Source organism: Sus scrofa, chromosome 5 (genome assembly GCF_054392235.1).
Source record: "Sus scrofa isolate SSC_HxYL_T2T_F1_AM1 chromosome 5, Sscrofa_HxYL_maternal_Yorkshire_Landrace_v2.0, whole genome shotgun sequence".
NCBI lineage: Eukaryota > Metazoa > Chordata > Mammalia > Artiodactyla > Suidae > Sus > Sus scrofa.
In genome coordinates, this window is record NC_139387.1 from 74,178,402 (window position 1) to 74,203,622 (window position 25,221).

General features: G+C 49.4%; 2 protein-coding genes across 4 annotated transcripts in view; both read right to left on the reverse strand.

Moving 5' to 3' along the window:
* Nucleotides 1-516, reverse strand: part of TEAD4 (TEA domain transcription factor 4) — a 64,256-nt gene extending 63,740 nt beyond the window's left edge. Inside the window, exon 1 of the mRNA NM_001142666.2 lies at nt 422-516. The gene's annotated coding sequence lies outside the window, so the exon portion shown is untranslated. The remainder of the gene's footprint in view (nt 1-421) is intronic.
* Nucleotides 517-7,795: 7,279 nt separating this feature from the next.
* TULP3 (TUB like protein 3) overlaps nt 7,796-25,221 on the reverse strand; it is a 36,654-nt gene continuing 19,228 nt past the window's right edge. For 2 of the 3 annotated variants that reach the window (XM_003126566.5, XM_013997835.3), the window contains 10 exons: nt 21,444-21,603; nt 20,389-20,565; nt 15,682-15,815; nt 15,108-15,305; nt 12,814-12,926; nt 12,406-12,520; nt 11,014-11,112; nt 10,475-10,646; nt 9,843-9,968; nt 7,796-8,125 (listed from right to left, as the gene is read on the reverse strand). In XM_003126566.5, the coding sequence (XP_003126614.1) occupies nt 8,034-8,125; nt 9,843-9,968; nt 10,475-10,646; nt 11,014-11,112; nt 12,406-12,520; nt 12,814-12,926; nt 15,108-15,305; nt 15,682-15,815; nt 20,389-20,565; nt 21,444-21,603 (1,386 nt within the window). In that variant the 3' untranslated portion in view covers nt 7,796-8,033. Of the gene's footprint in view, nt 8,126-9,698; nt 9,969-10,474; nt 10,647-11,013; nt 11,113-12,405; nt 12,521-12,813; nt 12,927-15,107; nt 15,306-15,681; nt 15,816-20,388; nt 20,566-21,443; nt 21,604-25,221 lie in introns of those variants that run through there. The other variant, XM_005664076.4, reaches the window with a different exon arrangement.

A 25,221-nucleotide genomic window follows, 5' to 3' on the forward strand; every position in this document is an offset into this window, starting at 1 on the left:
GAAGGCGGGTTGCTGAACGGAGCGGACGCGAGGCGGCCCGAACCCGGCTAGCCGCTCCCGGTGCGCGGTACTCGGTGCGCGGTGCCCGGTGCCCGGTGCGCGGTGTCCGGCGCGCGGTGCCGGGTGCGCGGAGCGGGGCGGAGCGGGGCGCGTGGAGGGAGGAGTTTTCCCAGAAGGGGCCTGACGGGAAAGCACTGGCGATCCCTATTCCTGGAGGGGTGAGTCAACGGGAGAGGAAGGGAGCTGGGGGGAACGGAGCGCGCGCGGGAGGGCGGGAGGGAGGGAAGCGGGGAGAGGGGCCGGGAGCGGGCGCCTCAGGGAGACAGGAGCTGCGGGTTGCCGTGCCGGGAGTGCTGGTCCAAGGCGGGAAGGAAAGAGCGCCCCGGGCGCGGCCGAGGGGCGCGGCGGCAGGGCCACTCACCTGAGGGACGGGGCCGCGCGGCGGGAGCCGGGAGTGCGGGCTCTCCCCGCCCCCTGCCTGGAGTTTGAAAGGAGGAAGACTGGAATGCGCGGAATGAGAGCTGGAATGAGATGCGCGCGGCCGAGGGCGGGAGCTGGAGGGAGTGGCGGCCCGGCCCCGGCCCCTCGGGGAGGAGACTGGGACTCGGGGAGGGGCTGCGGGCGCGGGTTGGGCGGGCTGGAGTGGGACGGCCGCGCGGACCCTCGGCGGCGACCTCGGGCGTCCGGCTCTGGCCTCGGCCGCCGCCCGGCACACGTGCTTCCCCTTTGATCTCGGCCCCAACTCTCTTCCTCCTCCCAGGGCCCGGGTTCCTGCCCCTCCTGGCAAGTCCCCCGCTCTCTCCGAGGCCGGAACCCTTCCTACTGACCCGGCGGGCTGGGCTCTGGCCTCGCGCCCTGCCGCCCGCGCGCCTCTCCTACCCGCCAGCCACGAAAGGCCGGGGAAGGGAGGGCGTCCGATGCGCGGGAAGCCGCTCACTTCCCCGCAGCTCTAAGCGAGAACCCCGCTTCAGGGAACCACGAAGCAGGATCTCTCCCCTCGGCTCGCAGAAACGCAGCCCGGGCGCCCATGCATGCCCTCTCCGACACAGCCCTTTCAGCCGTTCTCATCTGCCCCCGTGCGGACCTGCAACGTGTGGGAAAGGATACTCGATGTGACATGCGTGGCGCGGCAGGAGACAGGTTTGGGCTTTGTTACTCAGTGGGTGGATAGGTATCCAGCATCTGTTATGAGTCCATCGGATCTTGTGAAAATAGCAAAGCATAAGCCCGCAGCATCTGCCTTCTAAGAGCTTATAATTCAAGCAGCAAAGACTCGGTCTCTAGAGGAGCATCGCCATAAAATGGGGAGTCTGGGTCTTGAATAGGCCAGGTGGCTTTAGTCCCTTGACCTGGGAGAGGAGATATGGAAGAGATGGAGCTCCTGTTTGGAAGTCTTCAGAACACACTGGCTTAAAGCAAGCTATAATCACATATCTCTCTCATCCACCTTGTTGGGAAGTTGAAATCCAAGGAGTTTTGGCTTTTTCCAAAAATCAAATCCAACCTCTCCAGCCTTATCACTCAACCCTGTTTTGTAGTGGCTGTCCAGAGCTTATCTCACTTACCAAACAGAAACTTCCTTGGAGACAGAGTAAATGTCTTGATTAACCTTATCTCTCACCCAGCTCTAGCTGGGTTCCTGGGATAGATAAGTGCATAATAAATGCTAAGAACAAAAAAACCCAGAAACCTACTACCACAAAGGATATTGAAAAACAAAGTGCTATAAATGCTGATGTTGTTTCCGAGAGGGGTGTTCCAAAGGTATTCTGAGCCATCACGGCATCACTGGACAAAGGATCCAGTCTCTTAAGGTGAAGACTTGGAAGGAAGCCGTTCTCATGTGGATATGAACTCTGGACTGCTTATTAAATGATGCGTCACTTCAGAGCTTGGTCACACCTTCTCCACGGAAAAGTCTGCAGCACAGGACCACATTCAGGCCCCAGATGGAGCACAAACTGTAAACTCTGGCTGCTGAGTGTAACAAACGTTTATTGGGTGACTGTGAACTTTGAGCACCGTGTGGGACCCAGGGGCAGAAACAATGGAATCCAAGTTAGAGGTGATATTTGATCTAGCTCTTGAAGGGTAAGTAAGAGTTCGCTGCATTGAGACTGGGGGATTCTTGGAGCCTGCTAGCCAGTACACAAGGCAAAGAGAGGAGAAGCCGTATGAACTGATGTGGCTGGAGAACAGGCAGCGGGGAGAAGGGGTTACAACAGTGGTGCCAGTTGTGATGAACATTGTGTCCTGCACTGAAAGGGGGCACGGGAAGGGCCCTTTACACACAGGTGTGTCATAATCAGTACCACCATCAGAAAGACACCCCCCCCCAAAAGAAAAGAATAAGAGAAATTAAGGCCTTCCTGGACTGGACTGGAAGTGTTGCCGCTGGAGTGGAGAGTCAGGAGTGTCCGAAACTCAGGCAGTGGTCCTGAAGTTGAGGATGAGGGAAGGAGTCCAGGAAACAGACCAGAGGCAAAGTCAACAAGGATCGGCGCCCAGGTTGGCCATGAGGGGAGGGAGGGAGGAAACAGAAATCACCGAACTCGGACAGCTGAAGGGCTGGTGGTACCATTAACAGAGATGAGAACACAAACAAAAAGAGAACAGATTGGGAGTTTCCATCGTGGCTCAGTGGTTAACGAACCCAACTAGCATCCATGAGGACATGGGTTCCAACCCTGTTCTCACTCAGTGGGTTAAGGATCCAGTGTTGCCATGAGCGGTGGTGTAGGTCACAGACACGGTTTTGATCCTGAGCTGCTGTTGCCGTGGCTGTGACCAGCAGGTGAAGCTCCTATTCGATCCCTAGCCTAGGAACTTATATATGCCACACGTGTGGCCCTAAAAAGAAAAAGAAAATTCCTAGACCAGGATAGAATCCGAGCCACTGCAGTGACGCCAGCTCCTTAGCCTGCTTCTCCGCACTGCCTGAGTTTCGGACACTCCTGACTCTCCACTCCCCTTCTCTTTTTTAACTTCCTCACGCTGTGTTTCTATTTGCTTTCTTCCTGAAGAAGTCTCTTTTCTCCATACCACCTGAACCGCCGCATCTTTGTGTCTTAAAGGACAAAAGAGTGACCTTTATCACGTAGAAGTCTGTCTTCTCTGGAGAGTAAAAGCCGTCTGTAATATTAGTTCTGCTGTCTCTTCATCAGAGAGAAATGTGAAAGGGAACAACAGACTGCAAGTCTACCATCTAGGGGGGAGCATGTGCTCTGCGCTGGCTTGTCCCCTGCCCCCCCAAATCTGTACTGTTGAAATCCTAATCCCCAGGACCTCAGAATCTGATTGGATTGGGAGATGTCTTTAAGGAGGTGATTAAGTTAGAATGAGGTCTTGAGGATGGGCCCTAATCCAATCTGCCTGGATTAGGGCCCATCCTCTCTCTTCCTATAAAGAGATTAGCACACAGGCTTCTGGTGGAGGAAGGACATGTGAGGGCACAGGGGGGAAGGTGGCCATCTGTAAGCCAAGGAGAGAGGCCTCGGGAGAAACCACCACTGCCACACCTGGATTTTGGACTTGGAGCCTCCAGAGCTGTGAGAATCAAGCTTCTGTTGGAGCCACCCGGTCTGTGGCACTCTGCTGGGGCAGCCCTGGCAGACCCACACTGTATGTTTCCAGGCTGAAACATAAAGGCTTGGTTTCTGAGGCCCGGAGGTCGAAGCCTTCTCCACGCAATCCTCAGAGATCTCTGGGGGTCCCAGGGGCTCCTCAGGATCAGAATCCAGGGTCCCAAGAAAATAATCAAAGGGGAGGAAAGGCTTCCTCCAACTATTCAGTTAAAAGTTTTTTTCAGTGACTCTGATACAGTATTTTGAAAATGAAAGTTACAAAAATCATGTACCATTATGACCTTACTGGGGAGTTAGACAATTGGGTTCAAATAACTGCTTGGGCATCACTGACTGTGACCTTGGGGATACTTACACAGGAGCCTCGGTCTCCTGTCACTGACTTCCATTCCACAGATTGGACGTGTCTGGTGTCATAGAGATGAACAGTGAGTCCCCGTCCCTGCCCCGGGAGCTCCCGACACGGGGATGGGGGAGCTGGTCAAGCAACAACTTGCGCCCAGGAGGAGAGCTGGCAGGAAGAGCGTTAAGTTCTCGAAACCTGAGGCAGAAATTTCTGTGGACTCATGTTCTCCAACAGAACATTCTACAATGATGAAATGTTCTTTCTTTTCCCCTTCTTTTTTCTTATTTATTTATTTATTTATTTTTTGTCTTTTGTTGTTGTTGTTATTGTTGTTGTTGTTGCTATGTCTTGGGCCACTCCCACGGCATATGGAGGTTCCCAGGCTAGGGGTCGAATCGGAGCTGTAGCCACCGGCCTACGCCAGAGCCACAGCAACGCGGGATCCGAGCCGCGTCTGCAACCTACATCACAGCTCACGGCAACGCTGGATCGTTAACCCACTGAGCAAGGGCAGGGACCGAACCCGCAACCTCATGGTTCCTAGTCGGATTCGTTAACCACTGCGCCACGACGGGAACTCCCCCTTCTGTTTTCTTTTTGGCCACACTGTGGCATGTGGAAGTTCCCAGGGCCAGGGATCAAACCCACTCCACAGCAGAGACCCAAGCAGCTGCAGTGACAACACTGGATCCCTAACCTGCTGAGCCACAGAGGAATTTCAAAATTATCACTATTTAAATCTATTTTTATCTATATTGGATACAGAATAACATAAGACAGACTAAGGCAAGACGAGGACTTTTTTTTTTTTTTTTTTTTCCTCGTTTGAGGGCCTCTCCTGTGGCATATGGAAGTTCCCAGGCTAGGGGTCAAATCAGAGCTGTAGCTGCTGGCCTACACCACAGCCACAGCAACGCCAGATCTGAGCTGTGTCTTTGACCTACACCACAGCTCACTGCAACACCGGATCCTTAACCCACTGAGCAAGGCCAGGGATCAAACCCGCAACCTCATGGTTCCTAGTCAGATTCATTTCCACTGAGCCACAATGGGAACTCCTGAGGACTTGCTTTTAAGGTCACCCTTCTGTCTTGCCCTGATGGAGACTTAATTAATACCTGAGAAATGAATTAATACCTGAGAAATGAATTAATACCTGAGAAATTACATTTAGACCCCCTCTTAAAATCCTGATCTGGAGTTTCTGTTGTGGCTCAGCAGTAAAAAACCTGATTAATACACATGAGGACATGGGTTCAATCCCTGGCCTCCCTTCTTCAGTGGGTTAAGGATCGTCACCCACAATTGTGGTGTAATTCGCAGATGTGGCTCGAATCCCACATTGCCATGACTTTGGTATAGGTCGGCAGCTGCAACTCCAAATCCACCCCTAGTCCAGGAACTTCCATTAGCCACAGGTGAGACCCTACCCACCCCCCCCCAGAAAACCCCTGATGTAATTCCCAGGCCTCCCCTGCCTGCCACCCTCCTTTCCTCTCAGACCATTCCTCCTTCCTAACCTTCCTGCCCCCAGAAGCAAGGGCACTATGGATGGCCCTTGGAATCCTTGAAAATCCTAAGGGCTTAGACAGTGCTTAACTAGGTGATATACAGCGCTTAACCAGGTATTAAAAACTCCGAGGCTTGAGAACCACTGTATTACAACAAAATGTGAAATTAAGGGTTGGAACAAACCCCCACTCTCACCCTGGCCCCCACCAGCCTTTACGTGGCTCACTCCTCTTGCACCCTCTCTCCTGGGCTTCAGCTGTGCAACATGAAAAGGAGCTTGGCCCCATTGGAGAAAGTCACAGAGGCCCATTTCCTATTTGGAATATTTCAGAAACTTCCATTAACATCAAAGGCTACTTGTGGGGGGGCGGGTCCAGACTATTCCTTCAAGTAGAACTGGAGAGATGGGTACGAAGTAAGGAAGATGAGGTAGGATCAGGTCCGAGACTAGAACACAATGTTTAGTTAAGCTGTGCTCTTTTACTTTCCCAAGGCCCCCAGAAAACCATCCAAAATTGCTTTGAGTGTTTGTAAATCATTTTGTTTAACTGCATGCCAAGAAAGTCAAATAAGATGCATTGTTTCACTTTAAAAGAACACTAATAAAAATAATGATCTTGATACTTGCTATCTCACATCAAATGCCTAATATGTGCCAGTCCCAGACATCTTGTCTGGAATACCTCAACTTTCTAAACTCCAGAATGTCACTGTCCCCAAACCTTAACAGAGTCGTGCCACAGCACAAGGCACTGATTAAGTGCACATAACACGGTCCCCTGGGACCTTTGCCTCATCGGGATCACACCATTTGTGCTCCTCCTTTTAATAACTTGTAATGCACCCCCTGGGTCAGGAGGTGGTGCCAGTGAGCTGACTTGTTCTGCAGGCATCCTGGCGGAGCCTGCATTTACTATGGCATCCCTGGCTTTCTAGAGAAGGGACAGCTGGGGGGGCCTTCAAAGACCACAGCAGGTATAGGAGGCAAGACTAGCCCGAATGCACTTGGCCAAAAAGTGTGGGAGGGGCTGGGCAGAACCGACCAGGATCCCTTTGGGGAAGTTCGGGAGGACCAGGAACTGGGCAATGCAGCTGTGAGATGTGGCCTGAGTGCAGACAGGAGCTGGACGGTAAGGGCTGCTCGCAATGTTCCAGAGCTTTCTCCATGGAGCACAAAGTCTGCGGTGGTTGGGAAGGCAGCTTCCTCGCTGCCAGGTCTGTCATTCCCGTCTCCCCCCCCCTGCAGGCCCTTGGCTCCAGCCCCATCAGCTTCTCCCGAGGGGTCTCCAGCTATGAATGGTGTGGGAGCCGCCCAGAAGGGAACCAGGGAGCTTGATTCAGAACACACTGTGGAATCCCAGACAGTCACCAGCATGAGCGAGGAGTCATGTCGCCCAAGAACAGATCACCTAACAAAACCCTTCACTCTACAGAGGAAGAAAAACACGCATGGCCAGCGGCTGGCAGGGAAAAGGCCCGAGTTGAGCTGTCACTTTACTTTTGTACCCGTTACACTATCTAAAGGAAGTGAGCTGGGCTCATCCATTTGCCATCTTCTAACCTCCTGGGCACAGAGAGCCTCTTGCAGCCTGTTTAGATATCGAAGCACCACCTGCTGATGTCTTCATGTCAACCACCAGTGAACTACTCCTGGTCACTGAAAAGCATATAAAACTGGCACAAATAACCTGTGGCCAAAAAGAACCATGTGAAAAAGAAAAACCAAACTATAAAAATGAGACCAACCCCAGCTCCCTCTGCCCCCTCCCATGTGACTCCTCATCCTTGCGACACTCACAAGCAAGGAGGCCTTGTAAAGACTTGATTTTGGGGTGGGTTTTACCCACTGAGCAAGGCCGGGGATCGAACCCATGCCTTCATGAATACCAGTCAAGTTTGTTACTACTGAGCCACAACAGAAACTCCAAAGACTTGTGAACATACTTTTTGCTCAGCTTGTCTGCATAAGAAAGCTTTATGTATGAACACTGACAGCAAGAGGGTCTATTTCACCACCAGGTATTTAATCTGTTCTGCTTCTGAATAAGGACACAGTAGCAACACAGACGCCCCAGGGGGCTGGGCGGGACAGGCCTCACCCTCTGGGCCCCTCTGTGCTCAGGCTCAGCTGCCACCCACCCGTCCAGGGTACTCCTGGTGCAGGATGGCTTGCGTCTCCAGGACACAGACTCCTGCTCTGCCCTGGGATGAAGGCTTACGCTCATGCTCACCTGGCTTCAAAGAACTGACTAGGTCACTGCTGCAGGTGATGATGAAGCTACTGTGACACAACAGGACTGTCTGAACCTTGCAAGGGATGGGGCTTTGAAAAAAGAATGGCAACACTCCTAGATACATTTGTATATAAATCATGTTTTCACTTCCATAGCATACAAAAGGTATAAATATGATTCATGTAAAATCAATCGCCTGCACATTCAAGCAGAAAGTACATGAAGCTGGGGCATGTCTGTGAGCCAGGGTGGCCGGAGGAAGCAGGGTCAGAGGTCGGAGGCAGTTCCCCCCTCCCCAGCCTCCCCCCGGACACTTCACATTCTGGCAACTGGAGAGGAGTGGACAGCCTTCTGCGGTCAGCGAGGCGGTGCGTCAGATGGCACGTCAGGCCGCTGGGGTAGGAGGCTGGAGAGCTCGCACAGCAGTGAGGCACTTGAGCGAAGCAGGCCTGAGGGGGACCAACAGCGTCAGACTGAGCTGGCGGGGCTGGGCTTGCCTGTGGGGATGAGCCCAGGTCTCCTTCCTGCTGCTGCTGAGCTGCTGCTGGCAGGGAGCTGTGGCGGGGAGGGGGCAGAAAAGGAGCCCACAGCAGGGAGCCGCACCCCGGGGCTGGCCGAAGCTCAGGGCACGGGGCTCTGGAGCCAACCGCCACCAGGGCAGGGCTTCCCGCATTCTGGATCCTCAAGCCTCAGGCCCACTCAGAGGCTGTGAATGGGCAGCAGATTCGCGGGATTTGCCGGCAGAGGCTAAAACTCTTACAAACTCAGAGGAAAAGTGACACGATGTGCACAGATGAGCCAGGCCCCAGGGTGGAGGAGACCTCTCATGGAGAGGGGTCCCAAGCTCTTGACATCACACACTGTCCCCTCCCCTCCCAGGCGGCTGCAGGAGCTCAGCAGTGGGAGGCACTCCTGGCTGAAAATGATGAGGGCCGGGGCCAAACACCCAGCCTGAACTAAACTGTCACCTCCAGAGCTGCTGTGCCCGGCCTACACCAAAATTAAGACAAAGACGGTAAAGCTCTCACATTGCTCAGCACCAATCTGGCCATAGCCACTCCGGCTAAGGCTGGAGCCCGCCAGCTGGCCCTGGGCAGGGGAGACTTTGACATAGTGCCTTCCGAGCCCCATGGGGAAGACAGCAAGCCCTGAGGGGTGGGTGCCACATTCCCCCACAAAGCAGAGAGCCGAGCACTGCTCCCCGGGCCCTTCCCCACATGCTGGGTGGTCGACAAAGGATCACTGACATGATACCATGGAAACCGTGGTCCCCAACACACGGTACAAGCTACATGACAGTGGAGGCCAGGGCCCTCCTCATATCCCTTTTGGACTGTGGCTTCCTAGGGGCGGCCACCCCCACTCAGTGCCTTCACGACCTTGGACCCATCCTGGAAAATGGCCAGGCCCACACCTGGGGAGACTCCTGGGCAGGGCAGGGCCAGCCTGCTTCCCGCAGCACAGCCCCGCCTCCAAGGAGGGACCAGCCACGCAGGGATGAGCGGGGGAGACACCGTCTGGCCGCTGACCTGGATACCAAAGTAATTCAGGGAACTGACCCTTTCTGAAAAGATCTTCAAGAAAAGAGACCCATGGGAGTTCCCGTTGTGGCTCTGCGATAACGAACCCGACTAGCATCCATGAGGACTCGGATTCGATCCCTGGCCTTGCTCAGTGGGTCAGGGATCCGGCATTGCCGTGATCTGTGGTGTAGGTCACGATGCAGCTCAGATCCCAAGTTGCTGTGGCTGTGGGGTAGGCCAGCAGCTGCAGCTCCAATTCAAGCCCTAGCCTGGGAACCTCCATATGCCGTGGGTGCGGCGCTAAAAAGCAAAAAAAAAAAAAGAGAGAGAGGCCCGAGAACCTGATCATTAGAAAAGCTGATTCTGGCTGCAGGTTTCCAAGAACAGGACTCGGCCTCTGGAGGTGCAGAAGCTGCCGGGCAGGTGCTGGGCAAGCTCTCACCCAGGTTAGGCTGCGAGCCCCAGAGGAGGGGTGTACATACACGTGTACACACATGTGCGTGTGCACACTACGTGCTTTCAGGGGTCAGGCCCAAAGAGGCAGGCTGTCACTCTTCACATCCTGGGGCAAAAGCAAGGGTGCGGCTGCCTGTTCCGGAAAGCTCTGGGAGAGAAAGCCCAGGGCTGCTTTTCTCTCACTCACAGGCCAGCTTGCTGTCGAAGCTAGAGAGCCCGATGGCAAAGGCCTGAAGTGCACACAGCGGGTAGTTGTAGTCCAGCGTGAACACGTCGTCCGCCACGCGTCCAAACTGCATGACTATATAGTCGGCTAGAAGAAGGAAGAAATTAGGACGTTAGGAGGTAAAGTGCTTGTTCTGGGGAAAGGCCCGTCTTGGATGCAGACAAAGATCCTCCAAATAGTCAGTTAATCACCAGGTCTGTCTAAAATGGGAAACTTTTAGAAGGATGGACAAAGGCATTCACAAGAGTGGCTGCCAACCATGAGCAAAGTCTGTCCTGCAATTCCACTCAGGCCCAGGGCCCGGGCAGCAGGAGAGGGGCCTGCTGGGAGCGGCCAGGAGCCTTTACTGAAGAGGGGTCTTTGTGTCTGCTTCCCGAACAGCCTCCCCCTGGACTTCTCTGATTTGCCACAAGATCTCTCACACTCTCCTTCCCTCCTCGAGTGGTTCACAAGTTTGACTGTAAAACTGCAAACACTCTGTCTTTCCAAAGAAATCTGCTTTCTCAGATCCTTCTCTCCCAACTAAGGCTTCCCACCAGGGATGGGAACGCTCACTTCCTCCAATCCCCAGGCCACCCTTCCTGCGGGCTTACGGTCACTCTCATGGACGATCTGGAAGTTCTTCACAGAAGCCTGAGTGACCCGGCCATGAAAGTTCAGGACGTAGGACTGAGTGTCATCGTTCCAGACCGGGGACTTGTTGTGCAATTCAATCAAGTTGTCCATGGTTTTGTTCTGCCACTTTGAAAGCAGGCTCTCGTGGTCCTGCAGGAGAGGAGAAGCACCGGAAATCACTCATCCTCAGCACTGAGAGGCAGGAGGTAGAGGAGACCGATTTTCTCCATTTCAGAAAGTAGCACAGAAAACAAAGCCAAAAATTAAGCCAGATTTTCTGGATTCTTAGAGACTAACTAGCACTTTTGTGTGCAGACTAAAGTGGCTGCACATCACCCACGTGAGTAACTGGGCTGCAACTGTATCTGGCCTGAGGGTCTGGAGGGCCGGCTCCTCCGCCGGGAGTGTGAGCCATTCTCTAGTCTGGGTTCTGGAAGAACCAATACTGCTCGGTACTGATCTGTACTGCAGTCTTGTCCATTAGCGTCCTTTGCTGATTAAATACGCTCTTACTTACATTTCGTGGCTGAAATGGGATCCGTTCATGATTCATATTCATCCCTGGAATGATCACAGACATTTTCCTGGGGCCTTTGAATCCAAGTACATTTGTTTCCTGTAAGAGAGGGAAATAAGCAGGAACTTTCTTTATATAAGACTCTCTTGGGCAGCTAAAATGCTGACAGTATCAAGGGCACTAAAAACTATTCTATTACTTTACTGTAGTTAAAGAGAAACAGAGAATCAAGATCAGGAAAACAATACTATTTCGTCTTTTTAAACTTATTTCAAACATCTGAATTAAAAACAGATTTTATTGGCTTGCAACTTTAGTCTTAGTGAAATTTCAAACAATTGTGAGCAAACTGTCCAATTTTGTCATCATCAGTAACTATTTCCCAATTCAGACAGGGCACTACGTGATAATGAGTAAGAATTACAGTCTTAACTAAATAGAGTCTGGACCAGGAGAAGAAACCTCAAATGCCTGTCCAGCCAGGCAGATTATATATGAATAAAATAAGCACAGTAAACACGTGGATGTGTGTGCGCTCATACACACACAGATTCAAGTCAGGCATAATTATAAAACACTGCATTGATTCTGAAGCTAAGAAAAAACATAGTGTACATGATAAAGTGTGAAGCCAAATGGTTCTCAGTCCCTTAGATAAAATCTCATGGGAACTGAATGATTAATGAAGGAATCCAATGAAGGAAGTTGAGACTTTGGGATCAAAGCAAAGGGGTTAATGGCTTCTTGTTTCCTTTGGCTCCATCACTCTGAATGCCTCCTACGTGCCAGGTCCAGGTCGGTGTCCATGTGGACACAGCAGTAATGAGGTGCTTACAAACTGGCAGAGGCGGATCATGTTGAAGAAGCAGTGACCGGTGTAGCACATGGGTCTCGGGAGGACGCAGACGGTGTGGTCGGGACACTGGTGGACAGGCAAGGCTCAGAGGGGAGGGGCAGGCTCTTGGGCCGGGAGATGCCAGTGGGGCACAGGAAGGATGGAAACGGGCGGGGAGAGCGCCACCCGGAGTGTGAAAGGACAGAGCAGAGTCTGGGCTTGATTCTGTACCCAGGGGGCGGCATGGAAGGACACGGGGCAGGAGATGGGCAATGGCACTTATGGCAGGGGTACAGGATGGATAGGAAGGAGAAGAAAAGCAAAGAGGACAGCTTCTAACTCAGGGCAGCCTCTGGGCAGTTGGGAAGAGCAAGGAAGGCCTGAGGCACAACGGCATTAGGAAGCGAGATAAGGCGGGACATGTGGTGAAAACAGAAAATATGGTTAAACTCAGCAATTCACAAATAATTACCCTTGAACATACAGAAACGAGTGTGGGAGGGAAGCTTGGTTATGCTGAGCGTGAAGTGCCAGCGGGACAGCAGGGCAGCACTCACGTAACAGACGGCGGCCAGCTCCTGCCGGGTGTAGGTCTTCTCCACCAGACCCTGCGCCTTGGTTGGGCTGACACCGTGGTCATAAACTGTAAACTTGGTCCCCATGAGGTTGGATCTAGAATCAAGAGAGAAAGTCATCACAAGGCTCCATGTTTTTCTCTTACACAAACCCCATCGAGGAGGGTCTGTCACAGACAGAAGCCTCTCTGCCCGCTGCCAAAGGCCGAAGTGTTCCCATCGCTTTCTCGGCGATGTAGCATTAAAACCAAGAAGGGCCTTCGATTTCCTTTTAACTTCTTTTTACATAGGCGACACCAACACGTGTTCACAGTAAAGACGGTATGGATGGTTCTAAAACTATGAATCAAGGTATCAGAAAGAACAGGGCATCACATCAGCTGCTCTTACCTGAGCTTGCCAATGTAACTCTCCCCTTCACGAGATAAATCTGTTGGATCAGTGGAAATAAGGTAGTTGGACGTTTTGCTCTTTTTCCGCTTTCTACCTGCAAGAAGAAATACCTACAAGAAGAAAAAAATGTTTAGTAAAAAACTAACTCAAGAGAAACAGCCATGTTTGTCCTACCTATTCAGGCAGCAAGTATTCAACAAGTACCTATCAGGTACCAAGCAATCCATCTCTGGGCCTTAGAAAAACAAAACAAAAACAACCAAAAACAGGTTTCATTCACTTTAATTTTCCTTGCTGAAAAACCCTGAGGGAGTCCCCCTTGTGGCTCAGTGGTAACAAACCCAAGTAGTATCCATGAGGACGAGGGTTCAATCCCTGGCCTCATTCAGTTGGGTTAAGGATCCAGTGTTGACCTGTGGCTCTGGTGTAGGCTGGCAGCTGCAGCTCCAATTCTACCCCTAGCCTGGTAACCTCCATATGTCTTGGGTGCAGCCCTAAAAAAAAGATGAAAAACTATGAGGTGGCCACAGCTGGACAAACACCTTGACGCTGGTCTGCGGGCCAGCACGCCTGCTTTGCTCTAGTATAATCTTCCAAATCTCCTCCTTGTGGGACGTCCCAGGGAGAAGTCAGTCATCTCAGATTCCTGGAGGGATGGGTCTCCTCCAGAGACTTGACCTTCATGTCCCTGACCAGGGAGCCTGGCTTGGTGAGGGGCATCTGCTCCTTGTCCCTGGCCTTGCCTCTGACAGCTCTGTGGCCTTGCCCCTCAGATGCTATTGTGGAGGCCACTGTCTCCAGGCCCAGGCTCTGGGGGTCTCGCTGCCCCATCACAGCATCAGCGTGCCTGCCCTTTGGGCTTTTCTTGGAGACCAGTCTCTAGAGTCCTTACCCCTTTTTCCAACCCTCATAATGCTTCTCAGAATTCACTATCGGGGTTCCCTACTGCACAACTTCTCTCAATTTACTAGCTTGATTCTCCATATAATTATTTACAACTTCATCCCTAAAACCTCCAATAATTTTTCTGAAAAAGCTTCATTGCAATTTCCTGAGTAAGAGTCTTTCCACCTGTGGGAGAGGTGGGACCTGGACATGGGCTTCCCGTCCCCCACTGCAACTGCTTTCCTGCTTCTTTCTGCATTTTGTATGGTGTGCTTCTAAACTTCTGTGACTTCAGAGGTGGGAATACTGTGTATCTTTCCCAAACCCTATTAGACTAGGACAATAACAGGGAAGCAGGAGAGGCAGCAACTGGGGAGGTGACAACACTTTGGAATCAGAGTTTGAATCTGGCACTGACACTTCTCAGTGTGACTGAGAAGGTATGTCACTGCTGAAGTCCCAGCAATTTCACCCATAAAGCAGGACTAACAACTCTTATCTTAAGGAGGAAGGCTGTCATAAGGCTTCTAGGTGCTAACATACATAGAGCATTTGGCACACGCCCGACTCACTGTAAACACTCAATAAACAGTGGTTATAACAACACTGACTCCTGCTATCATTTCATCTCCAGGCTCTTAAAATCATCCACTTAGACCTGGTATTAATACAAGATGCTTGTTGACTGGCAAGTATTAAATTGCCTCAAATTCACATATAAAGTAAACTGGAATTTCTAGGGTGAGAAACAAGCTATTTCACTCTCTTTCCAATTCCTCCAATTCCCTAAAACTCGCTCTGCTTCTTCCTGATGTCATGTTGCACTGTAATAAAAAAAACCAAAGAGCACGCTGGAACACCCCTCACCCCAAAAAAGGGACGAAGCTAAAAATAATTACACTCAAATACTCTCTTCCATCTTTTTACATTCTGGATAAAACTCTTCTTCTTTGAGGTGGGGATAGATCTGACTATTAGACCATGAACTCTTTGAAGATATAGGGAAGACCCAGCACTTGACATGGTGTATACCCCCCACTGCCCCACTCCTAAGACCCATCAACAACCTGGCCCACAGGGGTGTCCCCGTCATGGCGCAGCAGAAAGAATCCGACTAGGAACCATGAGGTTGTGGGTTCGATCCCTGGCCTCGCTCAGTGGGTTAAGGATCTGGTGTTGCCATGAGCTGTGGTATAGGTCACAGATGTGGCTCGGATCTGGCACTGCTGTGGCTGTGGTATAGGCCGGCAGCTGTAGCTCTAATTAGACCCCTAGCCCAGGAACCTCCATATGCCTCGGGTGTAGCCCTAAAAAGCGAAACAAAAAAAAAAAAAAAAAAAAAAAAAACCCATCCCACAGCACCCTCCCTTCACCACAAGATCTGTCTTAAGAATCACTTCACGCACCTTCCGATTTTCATCCTTTTCCAAGTGCATATAGTAGGTGGGGAAGAGACCCCGGTCCATTCCTTTTTTATCCCTGGTGATGCGACACTTGACTGTGACACCTCGAGGGGCAGGGCTGTATGCGAAGCCCTCCAAGTTGTCTATTTCTCCCAGCTGGTTATCAGTTTGCTGGGCTGCCGTCCCAGAAGCTGCTGTATCCTGAAAGAACAGCCACATGTGAGCAACAGAAGCCTGGGTCAGAAAACCTCACATTCTCTTTGAGAAACACTTAAAGAACAAAATAACTTCTTGATTGACCCACATGTCTTCAGCCTTCTGACAAAATAAGGGAAAACTCTGAGAAGCTAAATAAGTATATGAATATTTAGAGTGATGAAGGAGCAAAGTACTAAAATGGGGTACAGCATCACAGTAGCTGCTCAAGACACAAGAAATTAGGGAGTTGGGAGCTTTCAGTGTAAGTTCCAGCTTAAATCTTGGAAGCCACCCTCATTCAGTAATGGCACTGAAATTCCAAAGATATGTTAGCAAACAGTTAACATTCGTTCCAAAGGCAAAAGTTGGAACTACATACTGTGGTTGGTTTCTGGCTGGATGCAGAACTGGGTCTCTCTGCCTCTGAATTTGGTGAATGAGAACTTAATTTTTTCCCTTCTTCTTCCTCCCCGTCAGTGTCCTCCTCATCAAAGTTCAAACTCCCTGAGATACCTAGCAGAAAAGGAGAAACGTCAAAAAGGGCCAGAAACCTCTGAACCACAGGTAACTTTAACTTTCTTGCTTAAAACATTTCCAAGCGGAGTTCCCATCATGGCTCAGTGGCTAATGAGTCTGACTAGCATCCGTGAGGACGCAGGTCCAATCCCTGGCCTTGCTCAGTGGGTTAAGGATCCAGTGTTGCTGTGAGCTGTGGTGTAGACTGGCAGCTGCAGCTCTGATTCGACCCCTAGCCTGGGAACATCCATAGGCCACATCCATAGCCCCAGAAAGCAAAAAAAAAAAAAAAAAAAAAAAAAAAAACACATTTCAAGCTATTCTGACTTAAAACATGGCTACTTTATCCAAATTTTGACAATCCTTTCTTCATAATCTCACCTAGATCCATCCCTTGTTTCCCCCTTCCTACTGTTGCTGTCCTAATTTAGCTCTTTGAAACATTATGTCTGAGAGAAAACATCTGCAATCATCTAATAAAGGGTTAATATCCAGATTAAATAAACTCCTACAACTCAACAAGAAAACAAAGCCAGCTCAAAAATGGGTAAAGAACTTGAATAGGCATTTCTCCAAAGAAGATACATAAATGGCCAATAAGCACATGAAAAGATGCTTAAGATCACTAGTCTTCGGGGGAAATTAAAATCACAAATCACAATAAGATGCCACTTTGCCAGCACTGAGATGACTTTTTTTCTTTTTTACGGCCATACTTGCAGCATACACAAATTTCTAGCCTACGGGTCAAATTGGAGCTGCAGCTGCCGGCCTACACCACAGCCACAACAATGCCAGATCCGAGCTGCATCTGTGACCTAAACCACAGCTCACCGCAGTTACCACTGAGCCACAACACACACTTCCAGGATGACCATTATTTAAAAAAAAAAAAAAACACTAGAAAATAAGTATTAGTAAGGATGTGGAGACACTGAAACCTCTGTGCACTGCTGGTGGCAACGTAAAATTATGCAGCCACTGTGGAAACAATATATAAAAAAATACAGAATTATCATATAATCCAGCAAGTCCACTTCTGGGTATATACCCAAAGGAACAGAAAGCAGAGACTCTAACAGATACTTACACAACCAATGTTCACAGCAGCATTACTCACAACTTTCAAAATGTAGAAACAACCCAACTATCTATCAACTGTTGAATAAACTGTGGTCTATACACACAATGGAATATTTTCAGTCTTAAAAAAAAGGAATGAAATTCTGACACAGGCTGTGACATTAATGAATCGTAATGAATGAAGATATTTAGCTTAGTGAATTAAGCCTGACACAAAAGGACAAATACCACATGATTTCACTTTTATGAGACACCCAGAAGGGTCAAATATATGGAGAAAGTAGTCCAGAGGTTGCCAGGGGCTGGGAAGGGGGATGAGGGGTTAGTGTCTAACGGGGATGAGTCTGTCTGGGAGGATGAAAGAGTTTTGGAGATGCTGCTGCTAATTTTTACAACAATGTGAATGTACTTAATGCCATGGAACTACATACTTTAAAATGGTTAGAACAGTAACTGTTGAGCTATGTATATTTTATCACAACAAACAGAATCAATAATCCATTGTTCTCTCCATTAGTTACACTTGTTTTCCTGAATTTTTTGTTCATCGCTAGCCTAGTTAACTAATTTGAATTGGGAACTTTGAAATACTGCTACTTGGATTTATGAGCAGCTTTTTTTTTAGGGCTGTACCCAAGGAGGTTTCCAGGCTAGGGGTCTAATTGGAGCTACAGCTGCTGGCCCACACCACAGCCACAGCAATGAGGGATCCAAGCCGCATCTGCTACCTACACCTCAGCTCACAGGCAATGCCAGATCCTTAACCCACTGAGCAAGGCCAGGGATCGAACCCTCAACCCCATGGCTCCTAGTTGGATTTGTCTGCACTGCACCACAACAAGAACTCCTATGAGCAAGTTTACACAGAAAATTTCAAACCATCAGATTAAAACCTATTTTTCCATTTTATTCTCACATTTATGAGTTTGAGGAGCGGTACTGGTAAGTCTTACGTTTTGCTTTGCCTCTTGCTTGTTTATGGAACACACCTGGCGAGGAACAGAGACATACAATAAAGCATGAGGTGTGTCACACAAGAAGGCTGGCACTCTGATCGACACATGAGAGCGAGAGGTTGCGGGAGAGGCATCCGCCCAAGAGAAAGAGGCAGAGCTTCGATGGAAACTCCACATCCTCTTCTCTGGTCCACAGGGTGAAGTTATCCCTCACGCATCACACATTTACAAGATTTAACAAGAAGCAGGGTGGCTTTTTTCTCCAAACCATTTCCTGCCCACATTCAACCATCTCGGAGGAGGGACACCTGAGATCTATTTTTACTGGTTTTTCCCAAGGACACACAAGGATCAGATGAAGGCCAGTTAAAAAATTAATCTCAAGCATAAACATATGTCTACACAAAACTTTAAGCATAAATATTCAGAGCAGCATGATTCATAATAGCCAGAAGGGGAAACAACCCAAATGTCCATCACCTGATGAAGAGAGGAACAAAACGTGGCTTATCCATACAATGAAATGTTATTCAACCACAGAAAGGAATGAAGTACTGACACAGGCTACCACGTGGATGAGCCTTGACAACACGAGGCTCGGTGCAAGTCATCCTTAAAGGTCCGCAAAGTGTATGATCTGTTTATAGGAGATACCAGGGTAGGAAAATCCACAGGGATAGAAACAAAGCAGAGGAGTTCCCATCGTGGCACAGTGGAAAGAATCTGACTATGAACCATGAGGTTGCGGGTTCGATCCCTGGCCCTGCTCAGTGGGTTAAGGATTCGGCATTGCCGTGAGCTGTGGTGTAGGCTGCAGATGCAGCTCAGATCCTGCGTTGCTGCGGCTCTGGTGTAGGCCAGTGGCTATAGCTCCGATTAGACCCCTAGCCTGGGAACCTCCATATGTCTCGGGAGCGGCCATAGAAAAGGCAAAAAAGACCAAAAAAATAAAATAAAAATTAAAAAAAATAACATAGAACAGTAGCAGAGAACTACCACGGTCACACTCATATTACAGACAGGGAAAGGAAGCAAAGAAAAGCTAAGTCTTTTTCCCCCTTTATCAGCCAGATGTGGCAGAGCTGAGATTCAAAACCATGCCAGCGGGCTCCAGAGCTGTGTTCTGAACCATGTCACACGCTGCCTGTGCCACACCCTACACTTCGGCCATCTGCCCCCGTTTGCACAAACACATCATGCTTTATACACCTGATGGCTGTGCACATGGAATTTCTTCTGCCAAGTGTGCCACCTAAATACCTAGCAGTGTGGTCTAGGACAGATTACCTAGGCTCTCAGAGAACCAATTTTCTTTCATGTAATAAGGAGAGGTTAATATGTATAAACCCCTCGGGACTGCCACAGATATGAGCTAACATACATCAAGCACCTGAAATGCAGAATGTCAGCCCCAGCTGCTTCCGAGCCGACACCTGTGCACAGCAGGACGTGCACCCTTGGTGGCTCAGCTTGCTCCCCACCTCTCAATGTTCTCGTCCCTTCTCATGGCCCCCCGGTGGATTTCCGCTTCTCCCGATTTTCCCCTCGCACACACCACACCATAACTCGAGGTCAGGCCATCAGCCAAATCATCTCCTAATCAGCTTTCCTGCTTTCGGGCTTGCCCCTCCAATTCATTCTTTACAGTGAAGAGTAATTTTTCTACAGCCCAAATGTGACAGCCTCCAGCTTAAAATCCCTCTGAGGTTCCTGTGACTCTTCAGATGAAAAATTCCTAATATGCCCACAGGCCCTGTAGTCGGAGCCCCCCTGCCTGCCCAGCTCACCTCTCTGCCTCCCCAGCCCACTTCAAGGCCTCACACTGAGCACCCGCCCTTCCGAACTACCCGCGCCCCTTCAGGCATCAGGCTCCGGCTTCGACATCACTTTCTCTGGCTCAGCTCTGGGTTGGGCACCGCTCTCCACGCTCCCGTAGCTGTGTAGGTCCACAAAGCCTCAACTAGAATAAACGCCCCCACGAGGGCAGCAACCGTGTGCTCAACTGTATGCTAAGTGCCTAGAAGCAGGCCTGACACACAGCACACGCGCAACACGTGTTTTCTCAACGAACAAGAGGACTCTGCACCTACTCTACCTGTCACACCCAGGCCGCAGCAGTGCCCACCGACAGCAAAGTGGGCACCGGGCACATAGCCTCCAGTTTTCTCCTCTGGGAAGCGGACACATAACCCCTCCCCTCACTACAAAATCAGTTCTCTAAGAAGGAGACAACTGCAAGGGACCTCTGAAAGGTACAGGGACATTTATGGGAATGATAACTCCAACTGGCACAAAACAATCTCCAGTGGAAAAACTCTCAGCCGGAGGACATGCTGATTTAATTTGGCTCGTCAGCTCTCCCCTTATCACCAGAGGAACAGAAACAGTGAAACAGAGGCAGGGTACAGTGCCGAGCAGCTGCCCTGCAGAAGGAGCAGGGTGCAAATAAAATGTCAAAACCAGGAAACAGCCCTAATAGTAGCTAATGCTGCTGACATTTTCTACTTTCCTTAATTAACTTACTGCCTCACCATGTCTCTGGAGAATGTCCTGAAGATCTGGTTTGGAGGCAGGGCCCCCGGTCTTCTCCCCCGAGGCACTTCCTTCAGGCTCCTCCTCTGTGACAGAAGATCCCACTGAGAGAACATGAAGTCCGCTTTCCGAATCTTGAGCATCTGGCTTCAGGAAGGCAGCAGGACCGTCAATGCCTGGGGGCCAAAGGAAAAGAAAAAAAAAAGAAGAAAGTGTGATCCACTACTTGGCTGGGTGGTTTTTTTGGTGTATATGATCCGAATTTAGAACCCCCAGGAGTTCCCACTGTGGCTCAGAGGGTCAAGCAGTTTTTCCCAGATCCTTACAAAACCTCTTGTAAATTAAATTATCCCACTTAAGAACAAAGTCTGCCTGAGGACGCGGGTTCGATCTCTGGCCCCACTCAGTGGGTTAAGGATCTGGCGTGGCCATGAGCTGTGGTGTAGGTCGCAGATGCGGCTGGGATCTGGCGTTGCTGTGGCTCTGGCGCAGGTTCCACTTCTCCTCCTTCCTTCGCATCCCTGAGGACACTTGTTACCTGAGTAATCCACTTTACTACCTGGGGCTCATTTTATCGCCGCGCCCTGACTGCCACTGACGTAAAACGGACCCGATGTTGTACTTTAGAGCCTGAGAATGAGACAAAGCAAAGTAGGTCCTGTGAAGTCCAGACTTTGTCCATCCGAGGGGCTGGATTTAGAGGTGCTTGGCCCTATTCCTCCTTTTCCCCGTCACTGTCTCAGATGTCCCTGAGTCTAGCAGAAGGAAGATCTGTTCCTGGCTTCAAGGTTAATTCTGCCCCGAGGTAACCATCAAGCCTGGAAGCTCTGCAATGGGCCGGGCTGCACCGAAAACAACAGTTCTAGGATGGACATGAACTTTAAGGGACCCCGCCAATGAGACCACGGCTGGTATTCCAACTCGAAGCCCCTGAGCATGATTATAAAAGTTCATGAAGGTGCCTAGTAATGATGCTAACTGTCCCTCTGATCCAGCTGGGGGCCCTCCTGCCCCCAAGCCTGGCAGCAGCAGGAGGAGATGCTACCACACTCACCATGCAGAACGACGCCATCATGCAGAGCCTGAGGTTCCACCAGGGGCGTGTGCTCCTCACTGCCCCTTGGCCTGGACCGACGCGGCCGGGCTTCGGGGTTCGGCTGGACCATGAGCGGCTCCAGGCGCTTTTTCCTCTGCTTCTTCTCCAGCAGTGCTCTCTGGGAAAAATTGTGATATGACAGCCAGGTCATCAATGTTGAGATCCAGCTACTTTGAACATACACAGTTTTTCACAGATCCTTTTTTATTTTTTATTTTTGCTTTTAAGGGCCTCACTCGTGGCATATGGAGGTTCCCAGGCTAGGGGTCCAATCGGAGCCACAGCTGCCAGCCTACACCACAGCCACAGCAACTCGGGATCTGAGCCGAGTCTGCAACCTACACTGCAGCTCACAGCAACGCCGGATCCTTAACCCACTGAGCAAGGCCAGGGATCAAACCCACAACCTCATAGTTCCTAGTTGGATTCATTTCAGCTGCACCAGGGCGGGAACTCTGAAAGTTTTATTTCTTTTTTTCACAGATCCTTATAAAATCTCTTGTAAATTAAATTTCCCCACTTAAGAAATGGGAAAGGTGAGGAGATCCGGTCGTGGCTCAGTGGTTAACGAATCCAACTAGGAACCATGGGGTTGCAGGTTCGATCCTTGGCCTTGCTCAGTGGGTTAAGGATCTAGCATTGCCGTGAGCTGTGGTGTAGGTTGCAGACACGGCTTGGATCCTGCATTGCTGTGGCTGTGGCGTAGGCCGGCTGCTACAGCTCCGATTAGACCCCTAGCTTGGAAATCTCCATGTGCCGAGGGAGTGGCCCTAGAAAAGGTAAAAGAGACAAAAAAAAAAAAAAAAAAGAAAAAGAAATGGAAAATTGAGGCAAAAACAAGGGTAGAGATTTATTTACTTCATTTAATATATATTTGCTGAACGCCTATAAAGATCTATGAAAATGATTCAAATGCATTCCTAACCAAGCTGAGACCATCCAAACCTATCAAAAGTTCATGGTAATTAACATATTAGCAAAGAATGATCACAAGTTTAAAATACATAAACACATATGAATAGGAGAAAAGATGAAGGAACACGGTGTCAGTGATTTCTTAGGGTTGTAGAATATGGATGACTATTTTTCATTTTTCCAGTTTTCCATATTTTCTTACTTTTGTAATTAGAAGAGGAAAAAAAAACTATTATCCTCTAAACCACAAACTATTTTCATGTTTTAATCAGCTAAAGTGCCGTAAGTTTTGCTTTCTTCCTCATTTTTATGTAATCGGTAATTAAACAAATTAGGGCCAAGGGTAAGATGGGGAAAAAATGGCAACTGGAAGATTCCAATTAGAAAGCAATTAGGGGAGTTCCTGTTGTGGCTCAGCAGTAACAATCCCAATGAGTATCCATGAGGATGCGGGTTCTATCCCTAGCCTTGCTCAGTGAGTTAAGGATCTAGTGTTGCATCGAGCTGTGGTGTAGGTTGCACATTTGGCTCAGATCCCACATTGCTATGGCTGTCACATAGGCCAGAGTGGAAGCTCCGATTTGACTCCTAGCCTGGAAACTTCCATATACCTCAGGTATGGCCCTAAAAAGCAAAAAAAAAAAAAAAAGTAACTGGATCCGGCTTTACCTTAGCTGTGGTGTAGATCGCAGACTTGGCTCAGATCTGGCATTGCTGTGGCTGTGGTGGAGGCCCGAAGCTATAGCTCTGACTGGAGCCCTAGCCTAGGAACCTCCATATGCCGAGGGTGCAGCCCTAAAAAACAAACAAAAAAACAAAACACAACAAAAGAATGGAAAGTGAGCTTCTACCAAGTTGGGAACAACTAAGAAGTCCAGTATAATGGGTAAGAAGTCATCTGCCTGAAGAGACGATAAGTGTGAAGTATAAAGACAGGAGAAACTGCCACAGCTTATCTGTGTGACCACAGCTAATTAGTCTCAGAGCGTCTCCTAACTGTGAAACGGCTGATGAAACAAAAACACAAGCTACAACTAACCCACTTTATTAACACAGGTCAAGAAATGATGTTCTACACACAAGGAATATTCGGCTTGTGGTCGAGAAAAGGGCAGCCAACAAACAAGAGTCTGACAGCTTGTCCAGCCCGTCCAAGAAAGACAGATACTGACTCTGGGAGACAAGAGTGTCCTATTTACCTGGAAAGCTTACTCCTTCTGAGGACAGGAAACTATATAAGGCTTCTTCCCAGCCTAGATGAACTAGCCCTCAGGACAATCTAACTCTGTTTCCTCTGACTCCTTGCTTACCAATCAGCCTTCTCACTTTCCGTTTAACTCGTGGGCACTGTATTCTCAGGATCATAGCATCGTGAACACCAGCAGTGAACACACACTGGAGGAATACAGTGTTCACTGTAAATGAATAAAGTGGCATCTGGGTTCAAACTGACTGCTGTTAAGTCTGACCAGTGTGCATTTGTGCCAAAGAACAACTCTGTTTATGGTCCGGAAAAGGGGAGCCAGAGAGCTAGATGCCACATGCTACATCTGGGCTCATGGACAAAACCAAGGTTCTGAGACCTGCAAAAGCAGCCTAGACGCTTGGCCGCAGTGATCCTATTGAGGTCTCTGCTGAAGCTTTTCTCTACCCATGCCAGTGCTAGCCACACCCATTCAGATCAACAACTTAAGAAAAAGCAACTCTAGAGTCAAACTGTGAATGTCAGGGCTATAGCTACTGAATATACCCTCCTATGGTCCAAGTTTGTAAATAAGAAAAAAAATAAATAACCACAAATGGGCAAACTGCTGTCTGGGTGAAAACTGTCACCTGACTTCTAATCACCCTCACAGAGTTTGGATGGAGGAGAAGAGATGTGCTGAGTTTCTTTCTTTCTTGCTTTTTTAGGGCCACACCTGCAGCGTAAGGAAGTTCCCAGGCTAGGGGTCGAATCTGAGCTGCAGCTGCCGGCCTACACCACAGCCACAGGCACAGCAAGGCAGGATCTGAGTCACATCTGCAACCTACACCACAACTCATGGCAACACCAGATCCTCAACCCACTAAGCAAGGCCAGATCGAACCTGCATCCTCATGGATACTAGTTGGGTCCATTACTGCTGAGCCACAACAGGAACTCACTAACTGAGTTTCAATGTAACAGCATCAACTCATGTTTTTACCTTCCCTGAAAAGCTAAGAGTGCTTTAAATGAGGCTACATAAACAAAGGACTCCTTACAAAGTTGGGAAAAGCTAAGGGGAGTCAGGAAAAGAGCCAAATGTGACTATTCGATGCCCTGGATGAAATTAAAACATGTCGACTTCAGGACTTTTAAGTGTCACACAAACTAAACCTTTAAATTTCCCAATTCCCTGGGAAACTGAATCCAATCAATGAATCCGTCTTCTCCAGACTCTGGTGGTAGGTCCTACTGTCATTCCCTAGGTGCAAAATACTGAATGGTAATTAATACCCAAATAAAAGAAGAGATAAAGGAGATTATATTGGAGGAGGGCATCAGAGGACTCTATCCAACAAAGTAATAAAACTCATGTAAGCCTCAAATTAAGGATAGCTTTAGACTTTACTGATTCTCAATTTTCTAAGGACCCCCCTAGAGATGCTGGGCTGGTACTTTACAAAACTCTTAGAAAAGAACACCTGACCACAAGGTACAACCACCAAGACCAGTATGGTTGCCAGAGGAGTTCCCGTCGTGGCTCAGTGGTTAATGAACTCGATTGGTATCCATGAGGACACAGATTTGATCCCTGGCCTCGCTCAATGGGTTAAGAATCTGGCATTGCCGTGAGCT